The sequence below is a fragment of the Elgaria multicarinata genome, chromosome 2, assembly GCF_023053635.1.
Source record: "Elgaria multicarinata webbii isolate HBS135686 ecotype San Diego chromosome 2, rElgMul1.1.pri, whole genome shotgun sequence".
NCBI classification, from domain to species: Eukaryota; Metazoa; Chordata; class Lepidosauria; order Squamata; family Anguidae; genus Elgaria; species Elgaria multicarinata.
The window spans coordinates 36,786,825-36,803,866 of NC_086172.1; the positions used below are offsets into that span (position 1 = coordinate 36,786,825).

The window sequence follows — 17,042 nt, forward strand, 5'->3', positions numbered from 1 at the left end:
TACCAGCTGAAGTTTCTGGACCGTTTTCAAAGGCAGCCCCACATATAACGCATTGCAGTAATCCAAACGAGAGGTTATCAGAGCGTGGATAACTGTAGCTTAGCTATCTCTGTCCAGATAAGGGTGTAGTTGGTAAATCAACCTAAGCTAGAAATGGCAAGTAAATCAGGCAACCTCTCCCAGCTTGGCAGCTTCCAGATGTGTTGGACTACAACTCCCAGTATCCCCCAGTCCAAACAGAAATTATGGCTGTTATATTCGGGAAGTTTGGTGGGGTCCTTTTTTTTTTCTTTTTTTTGCGTTTCAAGTACCCACCCCTGAAATGCTCCCCCTCCCCCGCAAATGCTAAACTGAAATGCCAGCAAGAAACCCTTGGAAGAATTGCCTTTTATTAAAACAAAACGAAAAAAATTGAAACTTTTGCTTTTCTGTGTGCTTTATCTGGTGTGTGTATTTTCAGTAAACTGATACAAATTACTTTCAGTGTCCATTATTATTATTATTTTTAAAAAAGAAGATGAGTTGGTTGGACGGGAAGTGAGTTGTAAAGAAGCTTTAAAAATCGTCTAGGTAAAATACAGTTTTCTCAGGGTTCTACCCCCACACCATTTACTTTTCAAAATTCCAGTCCGTTCTTACCAAAATGGTTTTTAGCTGTGAATTTATTGTTAAGGAAATATATTTATAGCATCCAATGGGCAGTATCCATTGATGTCACAGCGCTAGCGCTAATGCCTTTGTATTAGTGTAAAACAACATGAATTAGTGCTTGCTAGTGCAAAAGTAAAAGACGACAATTTGCTGCCACCTCTGAATCTCAGGGCATGGCTAGACGGGGTGATATTCCGGTGATCGCTCCGGGAACATTCCTGTGTGTACACATGACGCACAGGACATCCCAGGAGCAGGGAGGGATGATCCCTCCCTTGGCTCGGGATATTGTGCTACAGTTTAGTTCCAATTTTTTGGTGGTCTCGGGATGATCCCAAGACCACGGAATGTGTGGCCCGCCGTTGTGGTTTTGTCCCAGTTCCTTGTGAGTAACTGCGAGGAGCCTGGGCACAGGGTACGGAGCTTCTCAGGAGCTCTGTGCCCAACGGGGGTGGGAGGTGGAACGAGCGGGAGGTTGTTGTTGTTTTTAAAAATATATATATACTTTTTTCGCAGGAGCGCTCCTGCACTCTTCTCGGATTCAAAAACAAAAAGGCGGCCATGATGTCCACTTCTCCCTAGGATGTTGCGTGCCGCGTGTAGACGAGGGCAATGATCTTGCAATCATAAAATCGTAAGATCGTTGCCCTCCAACCCCCTCATCTAGCCATGCCCTCGGTGTCAAAGTGGCGCTTTCCCCCTTTCAAATGATAAAGGTGTTGCACTCCTGCTTGTTTACACTAGCATAACCTCATCACTGATTTGTGCTGCACCACTGTTGAGTCATACCCACTGACTGCAGAGTGGGCAGTAGGGATGGGCGAACCCCCGTTTCTGGTCTGTGTCATTTCCATGTAGGGTCACCCACAAGTCTGTTCTGTCCTGTTGATGCATCGGTCTGCAATTTTTTAAAAAAAGAAGCACGCAAAAACAATCATTTCCAAATGCCTCATTTTCTCTTAAAATAATGACAATAAAAGTCTTTTCTTGATACTTGCATCAATACATCTATGACGTGTGAAAGCTGGTGGACATCTAAATTTCAGTCTGCTCACTAACCCAGGAGATGCAGATTGGGTCCGTCTGTAACAGAATTCCCAAAGACTGAACTCCTCAAGCATCCTTAGTCGACAATTCTGGGCTAGACAGAGCAGTGTGGTGTAGTGGTTAGACTGTTGGACTGGATCTGGGGGGGATCTGGGTTCTGGTTCCTACTTGGCCATGAATCTCACTAGGTGTCTTTGGGCCGGTCACAGACTCTCAGCCTAACCTGCCTCACAGGGTTGTTGTTGTGAGGATAAAATGGAGAGGTGGAGGACCACTGAAGCTGCTATGAGTTTGTTGCAGGTGGGAAAAAAGTGGGGTATAAATGTATTAATATAAATAAGTAAATGGTCTGGTTCAGTATAATAAGTTTCTTTTATCTGACTGTGAAATTTCAAAGAAGGGCAAGTACATTTGAGCCCACCGATACAGGAAGCTATATCAAGTAAGACCATATTGAGTAAAAACGAACCAACAGTGGGACCTACTTCCGAGTAAAACATACATAGGATTGTGCGGCATGAGAATGAGCAGGAATCCTTGATTTGAGTCTTGCCTCTTTTCCTGAATTCGAAAGGAGTTTTGGGAAAACCTGCCTGCCTGAGCCCTGCTTCTGCATGATGGGGAATACCAATATGCACTACCACGCAGGGTCGTTGAAAGGCTCACCACAAGACAATGTATATGAAAAGCGCTTGAGATACTCTAAAATGTTTCGAAGAAGTGTTAAGCCTTCTTATTTTAAAAACATCCTTTTACAAAGGGAAGTGTGGGATATTGTTCAAAGAAGAATCTTGGACTGAGCGTTCTTAAAAGAACACTGCAAATACTCTCTGGCGTATTGTGGCTGATGAATCATGTCTGTGTGTACTATCTAATCAAGTCAAGCTTTATCCCTGGCAAAGGCAACTGGCGAAAGGTTGCGTGTCAATATTAGCCCCCTCCTCTTGGCTAGAAATGACATTTTTGTCTGTTTCATAAGAGATGGTTTGTTTGTTTTTTAAGTTGCTTAGAAGATTCTCCAGATTTTGTATTTTTTTTTTAATCATTTCACCATATTTTGACAGGTGCAAATACTTGGGTTAGATGACAGTGCCTATAAGTTTTATGTCTGCTCAATAGTCCATACATTATTAAAGGTTACTATGTATTTGCAGTGACTTTTGCCCCACTGCTCTCAAGTAGCCTCAGGCGCCCAAACTTCCTTTGCTTCCTGAAATGAGTCCACCCCTCTTCCCTCATCGCCCCTTTTGCCTGGCGCAAAAACAATCATTTCCAAATGCCTCATTTTCTCTTAAAATAATGATAATAAAAGTCTTTTCTTGATACTTGCATCAATACATCTATGACGTGTGAAAGCTGGTGGACATCTAAATTTCAGTCTGCTCACTAACCCAGGAGATGCAGGTTGGGTCCGTCCGTAACAGAATTCCCAAAGACTGAACTCCTCAAGCATCCTTAGTCGACAATTCTGGGCTAGACAGAGCAGTGTGGTGAAGTGGTTAGACTGTTGGACTGGAGCTGGGGGGGATCTGGGTTCTAGATCCTCCCTCCCAAACACCATCACGGTTCCCCCCTCTCTTCTGTGATGTTTCAGATTAATCCTTGACTTGGTCATGGGCCAGGACAGCCATAGACTACAGCATGACCCCTTCCCTTATGTATTCACCATTTGGTATACAGGCAGAGGTGTTGCTAAGCACTCAAACAATTTCAGGCCCCAAGCCCAAAGGACGCTCATCTGCCTACAATCTGCATATGCAAATTTATACATATGGATTTAGAAATATTGACTAGGATTTAATTAATTTCTCATCCAAATCATCTCAAATAAAACAAATTCTTCAATTAAGTTGCACCCTGATTGAGACCATCCCAAACCAATGGAAAAAAGTCCCTCCCACCCAAGCTTAATTGCCATGCAAGGGAAGATTTGGGAGGGGGGCATTGTTGCCGTTTGTGCCATTTCCCCTTAGAAATGCGTAGTTTCCCCGGGGAAGCGAACAACACTTTCTTGTCCTCCTTAAATGCAAGGGGGGCGTGGGAAAGCAGAGACAGCTACAGGAAATTAGGGTGTGCCTGGGCACACCTGGCACACCCCGTGCTCATGCCTATGCTTATGGGGTACAGGGGAGTTGAAGGGGAAAGGGGGGCATCCTGAAGGAATAGTACTTATAAGTAAGGGTAACGCTAGGGTTTAAGGGGCCGAGTAGGGAAAAACAGAAGCACAAATACATGACAGTAGAAACTTTTAGAGGCAATACATATATTTGATAAGAATTTTTTTAATGATCTCTGAATTGTTTGAGACCTTATGTGTATGAAAGTGACAGGTTGTGGATCGCCCCAGCTCCGGCCGGAACACCGCCCTGACCCATCCCCACGAGGGAGGAGGGTGGGGTGACTGCCTCCTGCCGCATTTGGGGCGATTCACACTCTCATCTCTGGGGAATAGATTCAGGGCCCTGGAAAATAGATTCATGGCTGCCCAGGCCTAGCAATTTTATGTAGAGTGTGAAGACACATATGGGGGGAAAATGTTGCTAATGAGATGTCAGTAATGGTGGGAACTTGTATGGTAACTTTCTCTGTTACTCACTTCCGGTTGATGGCTTCCCCCACATCGCACAGCATCTGCTCCAAGCTTCTCATTCCTGTGCTGTTTGTTTTCCTTGGCCTTTTCACATTCCTCGTGGCATCTCCAACATGCCTCTCGTTTGTATTTTGCTCAGTCTCTTAAGCACAGAAGTCAACGTATTTCTTGCATGTGTTCCTCTCTACATGCGAAGGTTGCAGGGCAAATGGTCCGCTGACTGTAATACTTCTGTGTTACAAGGCTCAGGTGGAAATTAGCAGCTCAGAGTGAGATACACATTGGTTCATTTCCTAGGCAACCCCCTCCCCTGAATTGGCAGAATTAAATCTGCAAACAGATGTGACAAGATGGGGTGGGTGGGGGAAGAGAGAGATTGGCCTACTACTTCTGATTTAAAATGAACAACCTATATTTGCAGGTGTAGGCAACTTGAGCCTCAATGTGCCCTCAAGATGCCCTATCCCTACTTCTTCTTTTAATTAAGACTTTTTTTAGCAGCAGCAGAGACTACTGTGAAATAGGTTTCTCTTGGTGTTGAAAATTGTGGTTTCAAAGGAGTTGTTTAATGTGACCCCATCTCTGTCTTACATTCAGTCTTTGGGGCAGGTTACTTGTCCTTTGACCTTTCTCCTATGGCAGCGATTTTGTGGTAGTGTTCAGGACTGTTTCTCAAATTGCCAAATGTGCCCATGGCCCACCCCGGTTGCCTACCCCAGCCCATAGTTGCCTATGCAGGTTATGGCGTCTCCCACTGCTGAGGCCAGGAGGGGCATTTGGAGAAGGTTTCTCCCAGGGAGAAGCCAGGTCACAGTTTCTCCAAACTGCATCCTATTACCTTTTTTCCCCTCTCAGCTTGTCAATGGAATGTTTCCTGCCCAGACTGGTGATATGGTTGTGGAGGGAGAAGATGGACAGAGGTTCTAATCCTAGATTTGGGGAAGGTTTCCCCTCCCCCAAATAGTCTGGTACTTTCCCCATACCTCCCAATTTTCTGATGATACTTTTCCCACCTGCACTGATAAAGTGGTGCAGGAAGAGAAGATAGACAACACACATGGAATGTTATATAGGTAGATTCCTGACATCTGCATTATTTTGTTACTTCAGAACCTCAGTAATAAATTGATGTTTTTGGTCTTTTATGGGAGGCAGTGTGTGTTCTACAGCAAACCGGAACATTCAAAGCAAACTCTGCTACTATCTTGCTCTGTGGCCTCGTGAAAGTGTCACAAACACTGCTTTTTCATGCTCCTTTTATCTAGATAAAGAAAGGGATGCCCATTATAATAGTCACATTTAGGAAGAGAGGTTGAAGTAATATTAAAAAGTAACCATGTTTATTTTTGAAAAGACTCCCACATTTTCTAATACATTCACGAAATATGTGAGTGGTTAATATTGGGTGCTTCCAGACAGGAGGCTTCTAGCGCTACTCGTCAAAAGAAATAAGATGGACGAAGTGGTGGGAAAACACAGGAGAAGTGGAAGATGACAACATCTGGACCTCCAGTGAAATTCTGTGAATGAGGGAAGGCTATAAAAGCCTCATCCAAAAGCACCTGCTGCTTTTCACTTTACCTGAGGAGACTGGCTGATAGAGGCTTCAAGCTCCACTAGCACCCTTTCCTCATCTCAGAAATCTAGAAACCAAAAACAGTTCTTGCATTATGGAAGTTCTCCCTGACAATAATACAGGCCCCTTCCACTGACAGTGAGCTAGTAGAACAGCCTCCCTCAGCCAGGTGTCCTCTAGATGTGTTGGATATTACAGGTCCCATCATCCACAGCTTAACCGGCTTGGGATGACGGGAGTTGCACTCCAATGCCTTCGGACGGCGCCTGCTTGGGGGAGATTCTGAGGGCTGGCAAGTGGGGTGACCAGATGCACAGGGCAAGGCTCTGTACCTTTACTACTTGTGTAGAAGAACACATTTCGACAAGTTCAGCTTGTCATGCAGTGATGAGAAAAGGGTTATCCACTGACATCTTCAAGGTACAGGTACCCTGTCCTCTCCTGCACTGTATCCCTCTCATTCTGTGCATTTACCATAACCTAGGCGATAGAAATTGATTTACTACTATGTACCATTTACTACACACACATGCTTCTTTAAGGAAACCTGGACTGATCAGATACCCTTCCAATTTTTCCTTTGTCCTAACCCAAGGAATCTCTGTTTTTTCAGAGCGCTGCAGATGCAAACCTATAAAAGCTACCCAGAAGACTTATCTTCGGAACAACTATAACTATGGTAAGTATTGGCTTCATGGCGAGTAACCTTTGAAGGAGAGAAGGTTAAATGGAGGTGAAAAATATTTGACAGAAATAGGTTCTGGGCCAGCTGCTCTTGCCAGTCCATCCACATCGCCAAAGGCAAGCGAACTCAGTCAGCTGTCGAGGAGGCAAGAAAAATTCTCATTTCTACCAATTGAAAATGCCCTCCCTTGCCGTCATGTGTCGATAGGAATGCCAAGACAAGGCCATCACTGTAATTAGTAGGTGTTAGCTTTCCTGGATTCAGGATTGAATGACGGATGGAAGATGTTTCTTGATGGAAACTTGGGAGAAAGGATTCCATTCTCCACCCTTCTTAGCTGCTGCTTCTTCCAAGATCTACAAGTGGTAGCAACAGTGGTGGGTAATGGAGGGCTGACTTGCTTAGCTCCTCCCTCTGCTGCTGACAGCTGCTGGTTTTGTTGTGCTATAGCAGTGTCCATCACTATACGTTGTAGTATTTATTGTTATTAAAATAATAATAACCACCAAATAAATAATAACAATATTATGTTAACAAGACCTTCATTGTCTTAAAACCATGATGAAAAGGATTGATGATGATTTCTTTTTTAAAGAAGTGCCTGTAAAGATTATATTTTAAAAAACCATTGGGTTGGATCCAGATTTTGTCAGAGCAGACCCACTGAATTCATGTCTACTCTAGACCCATTATAACAACACCGGTTTTTTTTTTTTAAAAAAAACTTCCATTGTAGGAAGGAAGGACGCTACCTGCCCCTAATTTCTAACCCTCGTCTTAGATCAGACCTCGCACGATTAAAGATGCAACAAATGAAAACAGCAGTGCTAGAAGGGCGTTTTAATAAAATTCCTTACGCCTCGAGACTTTGCCCTTTCCGTGGTGGCAAAGTGGAGGATCTGCCTCACTATTTGTTCTACTGCCCTGTCTATTCTCAAATTCGTTCTAAATATTTAGATTGTTTTTTGGAGAATAAGTCCAGCTGGTCCGGTTCAGAAAGAATATACTTTTTGTTTACATGCAATAACAAGACTGTCATATTGGCATTGGTCAACTTCGCTCTTACAGCCCAAACGTATAGAGCAAAATTTCTGACCTTGCAGAACGTATGATTTGTTTTAGCATTGTTTTTATTATGCTTGTTGTAACCATTGGTTGAAAAAATAAAGCTTTACTACTACTACTAGGAAGGAAGGACAGTTCAAGTCAATGGTTTTAACATTAAACGTTCAAGCCAATGGTTTTACAAATATAGTTTTTACAGGGACTTCTTTACAAAAGAAATTATCGTCCATCATCATCATCATCATCATGGTTTTTAGGGAAATAATAATATTAATATTAATAATAATAATAATAATAATAATAATAATAATAATAATAATAATCCATTCATTGCCAGAAGTTCGGTTCAAAGGACAATAAAACATCCAAGAGGTGGCATAATTTTAACTCTTCAATTTCTTATTTTCTTTAGTCATTCGGGCTAAAGTGAAGGAGGTGAAGACCAAATGCCATGACGTCACTGCAGTAGTCGAAGTAAAGGAGATTCTAAAATCTTCCTTGGTGAACATTCCTAGGGACACTGTTAACCTGTACACAAACTCTGGTTGCCTGTGCCCGCCTCTCAATGCTAATGAAGAATACATCATCATGGGTTATGAAGACGAAGAGCGCTCCAGGTAACTGCCTCCCCTCCTCCCGGTAGCTCTGAGCATATACCTCCCTATTTATTTATCTATTTATTTGTCTCTGAGCAGGTACAAAAATTACAGCATCAAACAATATAAAATAGAAAAGCTTAAAACTGAAATATAAAAAATAACCTGAATAAAACCTAGCAACACTGCAGAGATTTAAAATACAGATTTAAAATACAGATTTAAAACAGCAGAGCTAAAGAACTGGAACACTAAAATATTAAAAGACTGGGAAAATAAAAAGGCCTTCATATGGCACCGAAAGGAGGCAAACCTATCCAGGTCCAGGGAGCTCATTCGCCAGGCAAACCTCTCCAGGGAGCTCATTCCACAGCCAGGGTGCCACAGCAGAAAAGACCTTCCTCCTGATAGCCACCCACCTCACTTCCTTTGGTAGGGGTTCCTGGAGAAGGACCCCTGAATATAATCTTAGGGTCTGGACAGGTAGGTATGGGAGGAGGATCCTTCAGATAACCTGGCCCCAAGCAGTTTAGGGCTTTGACTGTTAATACCAGCACTTTGAATCGGGGCCAGACCCAGACTGGCAGCCAGCCCAGTACAGCTGGAAAAGTACCAGCATAAGTACTATGATAACACCCCTGCCGTTAATATTCTTCTTTTCATAAAGTCAAAGCAGCTTGCAGCAACTAAAAGTTTACATAATTACTATAGCGTGCATAATACAAAGTAAACACAAAAAATACTTCTAGGAAACACTGATGTGAATCTACCATCACCACCTAATTCCATGCAAAAATAAGCAAGAGTCTTGTGGCACTTTAAAGATTACCAGGTTTATTGGGGCATAATCTATTGTGGGCTAGAGCTCACCACTACTCACCTGCACAATTATTAATGTCATATACAGTATTTCTGGGAAGTGCTGTCCAACTTCTGAAGAAGGCAATATGGCTTTCTTCCTCTTTCTAGCTTCACTATGGCTATTTCAAGCTAGGATCCAGAAGCCATTCTCTATGCTAGGACTTTTTTTCCACTGGCACTCACAGAGCATAAAGCAACATAATTACATTCTCATCAGTGAGTATGGTGGTAGCAACAATCATTTCCAAAGAGCAGGAAAGGTTCCTAGTATTTTCTCCTTGAAGACAAAATATTCCCTGTCTTCCAAACTAGATCCACTTTGCATTGTTTCGGCATATTATAATGCGTCTTTTTTGTTCTTTTCCTGTGAAATGAGAAGATTACTCTTGGTAGAAGGTTCCATAGCTGAAAAATGGAAGGATCGTCTTGGTAAAAAAGTGAAGGTAAGATACAGTTTCATTCATTGTTTGATCATGTTTGACCTTTGTTATAAGACGGTGCTTTTTTCTGTTTTTGTCTCATCAGTGAACATGCACCCCGATTCTGTGCTTGTTTACTCAGAAGTAAAATCACACTGAACTTAATTGCAGCCTCAGGAATCATCTATCAACATACTGGGATGATTTCCTGAGCAAATTTGAGCCCCCTTTTTTTTACTGTAACCAGTACATCTCATGCCAAAAATAAATTCCAAAATATATACACAAATGCATTTAAAAACAAACAAGCAAACAATTACTTTGGAGCCCAAACATATTTTCAATAGATTAATTTAGGGTGACCATATCAAAAGGAGGACAGAGCTCCTGTATCGTTAACAGTTGTATTGAAAAGGAAATTTCAGCAGGTGTCATTTGTATATATGGGGAACCTGGTGAAATTCCCTCTTCATCACCACAGTTAAAGCTGCAGGAGCCCTGCCCTCTTTTGTATCTGGTCTGTCTAGTATAGCTCCTGCAGCTTTAACTGTGGTGATGAAGAGGAAATTTCACCAGGTTCCCTATATATACAAACAACACCTGCTGAAATTCCCTTTTCTATGCAACTGTTAAAGATACAGGAGCCCTGTCCTCCTTTTCATATGGTCATCCTAATTAATTACAAATTAATTAATTATTTTATGGCCAATGAATTAATAATTAATTGGGCATAAAATTAAACACAACTAAATTCAGCCCAGCAAAACAATATCAAGATCAAAAATGAATATGGAAATCATTCAATTTCAGTACATCTTCAAGACTGATAACAGGGTGGAACCAGAGACATTGTACAGAAGCTGTCTTTCCAACCATCCTGAACAGTTACTCAGGAACGGACATCACATCATGACGTATTGCTACATCCTGGGCATTTAGAGAAGCATTTAGAGAAGCATTCTGTGGCAGGTACCAGGCTTTGTTGCTGCTTCAAGCAGCTAAAAGCTGGGGAGATGATGATGATGGTGATGATACCTAATAAGAATAAAAGGTAGCACTTGAACCACCTCTTAAGTATTTTAAAAATATTTTTGAAACTTTTAAAAATTCAGTTAAATCATGAAGATTTTTAAGGATTCCCCCCCCCCCCCTAAAAATCCACATGGACCAGGATGGAATTCATCCTGAACTAAAAGCACTTCAATAGCCTAAGTGAATAAAAAAGGGCTTTGCCTGACTCCTAAAAACAACGTTGATTCCAGGCAGTCTTCCTGGGGGAGGGCATTTCATACCTTGGGCACCACAGACAAAAAAAACCCCTCCCGAATTGGCACCTGCTTCAGACAGATGACCTTAGAATACAGGCAAGTTAATAGGGAGTGGAAGCAAGTGTTGCTTCAGGTAGCTGGGTTTCAAGCCATTAAGGGCTTTAAAGGATTATTATTATCATCATCATCATCATCATCATCATCATCATCATCATCATCATCATCATCCTGCCTTTTTCCCAATACTGGGACTCAAGATAGCTTTACAAATTAAAACATGTACTGTTAAAAACAGATAGAGATCTACAAAACATAAAAATATAATTAAACATGGTACAATATTAAAATATTTTTAAAAAACCTTTAAAAGCATTTATAATACGAATATTTTTTTAAAATCCTACATATAAACAACACATCAACAAAGGTCCAAACTACTCCCCGAAGGCCAGCCGAAACAGAAAAGTTTTAATCTGCCTCCGAAAGCACACCAAGGAGGGAGCCAGTCTAGCTTCCCTGAGCCCTGGGGCAGCCACTGAGAAGGCCCTCTCCCACATTCCCACCAGACGTGCCTATGATGGTGGTGGGACTTGGAATTGGGCTCAGAAGGAGACTGGCAACCCCATGGAGCTCTTAACTGGTGGGAGATGATATGAATGAGCTGACCCTTTACATATAAAGGCCCAGCATTGGGCAAAAGGTGGGATACAAATAATAATAATAATAATAATAATAATAATAATAATAATAATAATAATAATAATAATATAGAAGCCAGCTAGCTAAACAGCCTTGGATCAGGAGATTTGAAGGGCTTACTTCTGACAATCTCCTGATGTCCTGCTCTGTGTTGGCGGGGTTTTGAGACGGGATTACCCCGACAGTCAAACTCCCTTTCAAGGGAGATTTGTCCAGTCTGTTCTTGGTTGTCTTTTTGGCAGCTGTTCAAAACATTTTTATTCCAACACCTTTTTCGTGTATTTTAATCTTGCCTGTTTTGCTTGTTTTGTTTTTGCTTGTTTTGATGGTCTCCGTTTTTCATCGTCACAAGATTTTAATTGTTGAAAGTTGCAGTGGGTGTGTGGGTGCTAATTAGGGCTAAAAGGTGTAATAGAAATGTTTTTATGATTAAAAATAAATGTGTGTGTCCATCTCCTGTCCCCGGCATTAGAGCCGGGAGGGAAATCCGCAAAGACATTAATGGTTCTTCTGTACTGATCAGAGAGTAAGGAGTTGGCTGGATTGACTTTCTCTGGACACAGTGGATCTGGGTGTGTGGGCAGCATACACATTTGGCCTGCAAGGCGTCCCATGTGCTTCTTTGCATACCCAGAGGCCCTTATCACTGGTCCTGTATGTGGGGGTCACTGAGATCTTTTCATTGCTGCTGCTCAAATTGGCATTGCCTTTTGGACGCCATATTTATTTTCCCCAATTGCATTTGCTCATCTGTTTTTGTTTTCCTGCTGCCAAAGTATGAAACAATCGTTCACTCAGTTCATCCCTACAGGGGTTAGGAGAGCATTAAGTCAGGAACTTTAAATACCTTGTCCTTTGGGACATCAGAGAAGGTTGCTGGGCTTTGAATGCATTTCTGCTCTTTCTGTATTCATGGAGGGTTATTTTGAATCAAATAAGATTCTTTTGAATTTCTTGGCAACATGGATAGAATTGTGCTGTGAACCCTGGAGCTTGGGCTTTGCGTATTAAAGCATATCCAAAGACGTTCAGGGTTCACTTGCGAACGTCTGCATTGGAATCCACTTTGCCAGGCACAAATGCAGGGTTGAACAACCCCACCAAGCCAAAACAAGCTACCAGCCATGTACATGGGTGGCCCAACAAGGGCTCAATCAACATCCTTTTTTGTTGCCTTCATTAAACTATGGCTTCTACTTGCGGGGGACGGGAAACTGTCTGATGATAAATCGATGATTGTTTTAGAGCATCAGTCACAGACATACTTAGGCCCTTTCTACACCTAAGGGTTATCCCAGGGAAATGGAGAGATCGTCCTTGCCTGCTCCTGGGATCCCCTGTGTGGCATTTGGATGCACAGGGATGATCCCAGGATATAGGGCTTGTGTAGACATGCCCTTAGTTTGGCTGTGGCAACATAGCTCAGTTTCTTCACAACAATGGTGAGAAATTGTGGAAAAGAACCAAAGAGACACCAGTTGTGAACTAATGCATGGTGTTCATTTTCAGAAAAGGTAACATGTGCTATTGTATATGTCTGCATGCACAACTGATTGAAATGTTATTTTTATTTGAGCATTGTATAATACACAGATATACTGTAGATATATAGATATGAATGAGACAAGATGGTATGACCACAGTTAATAAAATCATTAAAACCTCTTGCAACTACCAGCAGAATGTCAGAGATGCTGAAAGGGCAAAAGGGCAAACACTCCATGCTTTGCTCTATGCGTTTCTGTGGGAAAAGGCTCCTGCAATTAATTTGCATAACCTGAAACAGTCTAATTCAGCACAGAACTTTGATAAATTAGAAAGAATTATCGCATTTCAACAACATGTGTCCAAATGTCTGCTTGAGTTCTATGAGCCTGTGCAGTAGTTTATGTGGCTGACATAGGTATATTATTTCAAACATTTCTTACGCATTATGTCATATTACGTTCTAAAACATACAGTAGTGTCACTGATCAAAGCGATCCTGGTGTGTTTAATGATTTTAGGAACTGTGGTCGTATCATCTTGTTTGATATGTCACTCTCCAGGTTCAGACAACCATGAGGGTAAAATAAATCATCGTGGCTTCTCCTCCCACCCTGCATGTGTGACTATAATTAGCATAATTAGCATGCTGAGTTGCCATGTCATCCAAGTCTAGCACATGGCGTGGCGGGAATGGCTTCATACCCTCCCAACAACCTATGATGTGCAGTAAGGGTGAGTACCAGGGCAGGTTGCAGGGAGAAAACCACAGTGGCTTCTTTTACGCTATGATCATCTGAACACCTTCTCTCTGTGTTATACCATGCTCAATCAGGTACATTATTTCAGTCGACTGAGCATTCGCACATTGATGCAAAAGCACATGCCATCATATCCGAAAATGATCACTAGGTATTAGTTATTTACTAGGGTAAATTTGGTGCTTTTCTTCTTTGTCACCACCATTGGTGAGATCAGAGATAATAGCTCATGATTTTTGCACAGCTGCATTGTATTTTCTCAGGTATTCCCCCAGTGCTGGGAAAATGTGACATCATGGCAACTGAAATGCAACCTAGAAAGAAGCCATCTTATATAAGAATATAGTAATGTAAAACTTATGACTTGAGATCTACCAGGTCGATTTTGTTAATGTTTGTTTCAGACTGAAGCTTGAGCAGTGTAGACATGCAAAAAAATGTTGGAAGTTCAAAAAAGTTCAAAGCTCAAGCTTTAATAGCAATTAATTCCCTTTGTGCCAAACAGGCAAGGCAGCTCCTTTGCCAGTGGGATGACAGATACCCCTGCTCAGCCAATCAGTATGGCACAAAGGTGGGCCTCAGCACAGCCATGCCTTTAGGCTATTGCTGCCAGCAGGGAGGAAGAGGAGGATGGAAGCAGCCAATAAGGGCGCACAAGGGAGGGGGTGGAGCCATGCCACATGCAAATTTCGGAGGGGGGACTATGCTTGAGCAACATTTGCATTATTCATGAGCACCTTTATGATGAGGGGCAAAAAAGCAGGAAAGAAGCAAGATTACTAGCGCCCATGGCGACATGGGTTTTACACTAGTTAAAAACAGATTGGGTTGGAGCTAGATTTAATCGTACTTAAAAGAGACACCTTGAACTCAATAGGACCTACGATAGTCAAGGTCCATTGATTTGAGTGGGTCTACTCTGATGAAACCTGGATGCAACCCATTGTTTGGAAAGCTGTTCAGTGCTTTGCTTCGTCTGTGACAAGGCAGCAGACAGTTCAATTGTTTGTCCTAGTTTATAGTCGGCATAGGGAAAACTTTTTCTTTGCGGTCTTTGTTTATGACTATTTACCCCCTCCTGCTGAGCCAAACTGGCTTGGAGTCTGAACATATTACTCACACTTACTGGCTTTCTGCAAGATCAAGAGAACCTAATTTTAGACTGAAGCGTCAAATCCCCCAAAACCTCCGTCTCAAGCCAGTAGTGCAATCTCTCACCCCAGCATGGTGGTGTAGCCGCTCTCCTTACCATTAGCAACTTAAACTCTGACCTATGAATAAGTCCTCCAGCATTTGCCCTTTAGTGGAGGCCAGCACATTCAGAGAACACTCTGTGGAATGGTGGGTGGGGTAGGGTAGCATTGGATTAAACCAAAAAACGCAGAATTGATTCTTGACCACTAACACATTTACTGTGGCAGAAATTTAATCGGTGGAATCTGTCTTCCGTGGATGGAAGAGCTCCTTCTGTCCCTGGGAAATCTTCTCATCCAGCCAGTGATACAGCTAGGGCTGGAACATGGGCCAGAGTCCAAGCCCCCCAAGTGATGGCGGCAGGTGATGAGGGTATCAGGGCAGCAGAAGCAAAAAAAACCACCCCATTTTATTCCTGCAGTTATGGTGGTGCCATGATTTAAGTGAGTTTAAAATGCAAAACTGCATGAGTTCAGTGTTTCTTTATTTCTTCTTCCTGTCTTTGTACCCCACCTTTCTCCAAGAAATGGCACTCGAGACAGCTTACAGAAATCAGTTAAAATGGATGAAAACAATACATTAAATGAAAGAAAGAGACATAACAATGAACAGAAAAAAATATTATTAGAAAACATCACCCAACCCACCAGACCCACTTACAAGTTAAAGGCTTTTCTAATCAGGATTGGCAAATAGGATCAGGTTTAGGGCATGGAATGGTGGTTGGAGGAGTGCAGGAAAGAAATTATTATTATTATTATTATTATTATTATTATTATTATTATTATTTATTACATTTATATACCGCCCCATAGCTGAAGCTCTCTGGGCAGTTATGTGCTTATGAAGGTCCCTCTCCCTGCCATAAGACCATTAAGTCCAGGGTCCAAAATTACCTGCACGACTGCATCTAGCGCAGGGGACCTACTGGTAGGAAGGAGATGGCAGCAGCAGTTGTTGCTGCCTCCTTATGCTCCGTGCAGCACCCTATGCCCCCACCCCACCAAATCTGCTCCCAGGGGGGCTGGGGACCCTCTGAAAAAACATGGGAGGTGGCGTTGGGGGCTGCAGAGCGATCAGAAAAATGGTGATGCCCGTCTCCACCCCTTTCGTCTGCCCATGGAAGAAACGCTGGATTCAATTCTCTCAATTCAAGGTAGGTTAAGAGGGTGCCAGATCACCCAGTAAGCTTCATCACTGAGTGGGGATTTCAGTCCTAATTCCAGTGGTAGGTCAAGACATTTGTGGATCCCCTGCGAGCTATTAAGTAGAGAAGGAAGTAGCCGTGTTCAGTTGCCCAGTTCTGTACAGAACGATATTTGTGGGAGATTGGGGTCACAGTCACAGCCACTGCCCCCGCCCCTGAAGTTCAGTGTCTATATCCAAGATTTTTCCAAGGTATGGATTGTGTATATATCATATGGCACCCTCCACCTGTTTTGGATTCCAGCTCCCCAGCATCCCTTACAAATGGCCATGCTGGCTGGGGTTGATGGGGGTTGAAGTTCAGGGGTTGGATCCAGGATCTGACTTCGTGAGAGGAAGGAACCTCCAGTAAGAGGAAGGGTTCTGCTCAAAGAAGGCCCTCTTCCTGATTTGGGGGGATCCACTCTCCTACCCACCCACCCACCTCTATTCAGGAGGGTCTCCTGACTCTATATAGTATTTCCAGGGGAAGCGGTTGTGTGGGAAGGAGGGCATGGGGACGTCCACTTGTGTCAGTGCAGTCAGTACAGTGTAAATCTGGATCCAACACCAAAACATCTGAGGACATCAGTTGAGGGAAGACTGGCATATAGAATGGTGTAGTGGTTAGAGTGCTGGATTGGGACTTGGGAGATCCGGGTTCGAGTCCCCACTCGGCCATGGAAACCCACTGGGTGACTTTGGGCCAGTCACAGACTCTCAGCGCAACCTACCTCACAGGGTTGTTGTTGTGAGGATAACATGGAGAATGCCGCCTTGGGTTCCTTGGAGGGAAAAACGGTGGGAGATAAATGTAAAAAACTAATAATAAATAAATAAAGCGAGCCTATATACATTTGGGTGTGTATGCGCGTAAGAGTCTGTGTGAATGGCATTGTAAATATTTCGAGGGTGTGTGGGCGGTAGCCAGAATACTGCCCCTCGTTCCCTACTGATACA

The 17,042-nt window shown here is 42.7% G+C and overlaps 1 protein-coding gene across 1 annotated transcript in view; it reads left to right on the forward strand.

Annotated features, from left to right (window-relative positions):
• Window positions 1-17,042, forward strand: part of FRZB (frizzled related protein) — a 44,528-nt gene that overhangs the window by 23,666 nt on the left and 3,820 nt on the right. The window contains exons 2-4 of the mRNA XM_063118299.1: window positions 6,478-6,543; window positions 8,027-8,231; window positions 9,451-9,514. Of these exons, the coding sequence (XP_062974369.1) occupies window positions 6,478-6,543; window positions 8,027-8,231; window positions 9,451-9,514 (335 nt within the window). The remainder of the gene's footprint in view (window positions 1-6,477; window positions 6,544-8,026; window positions 8,232-9,450; window positions 9,515-17,042) is intronic.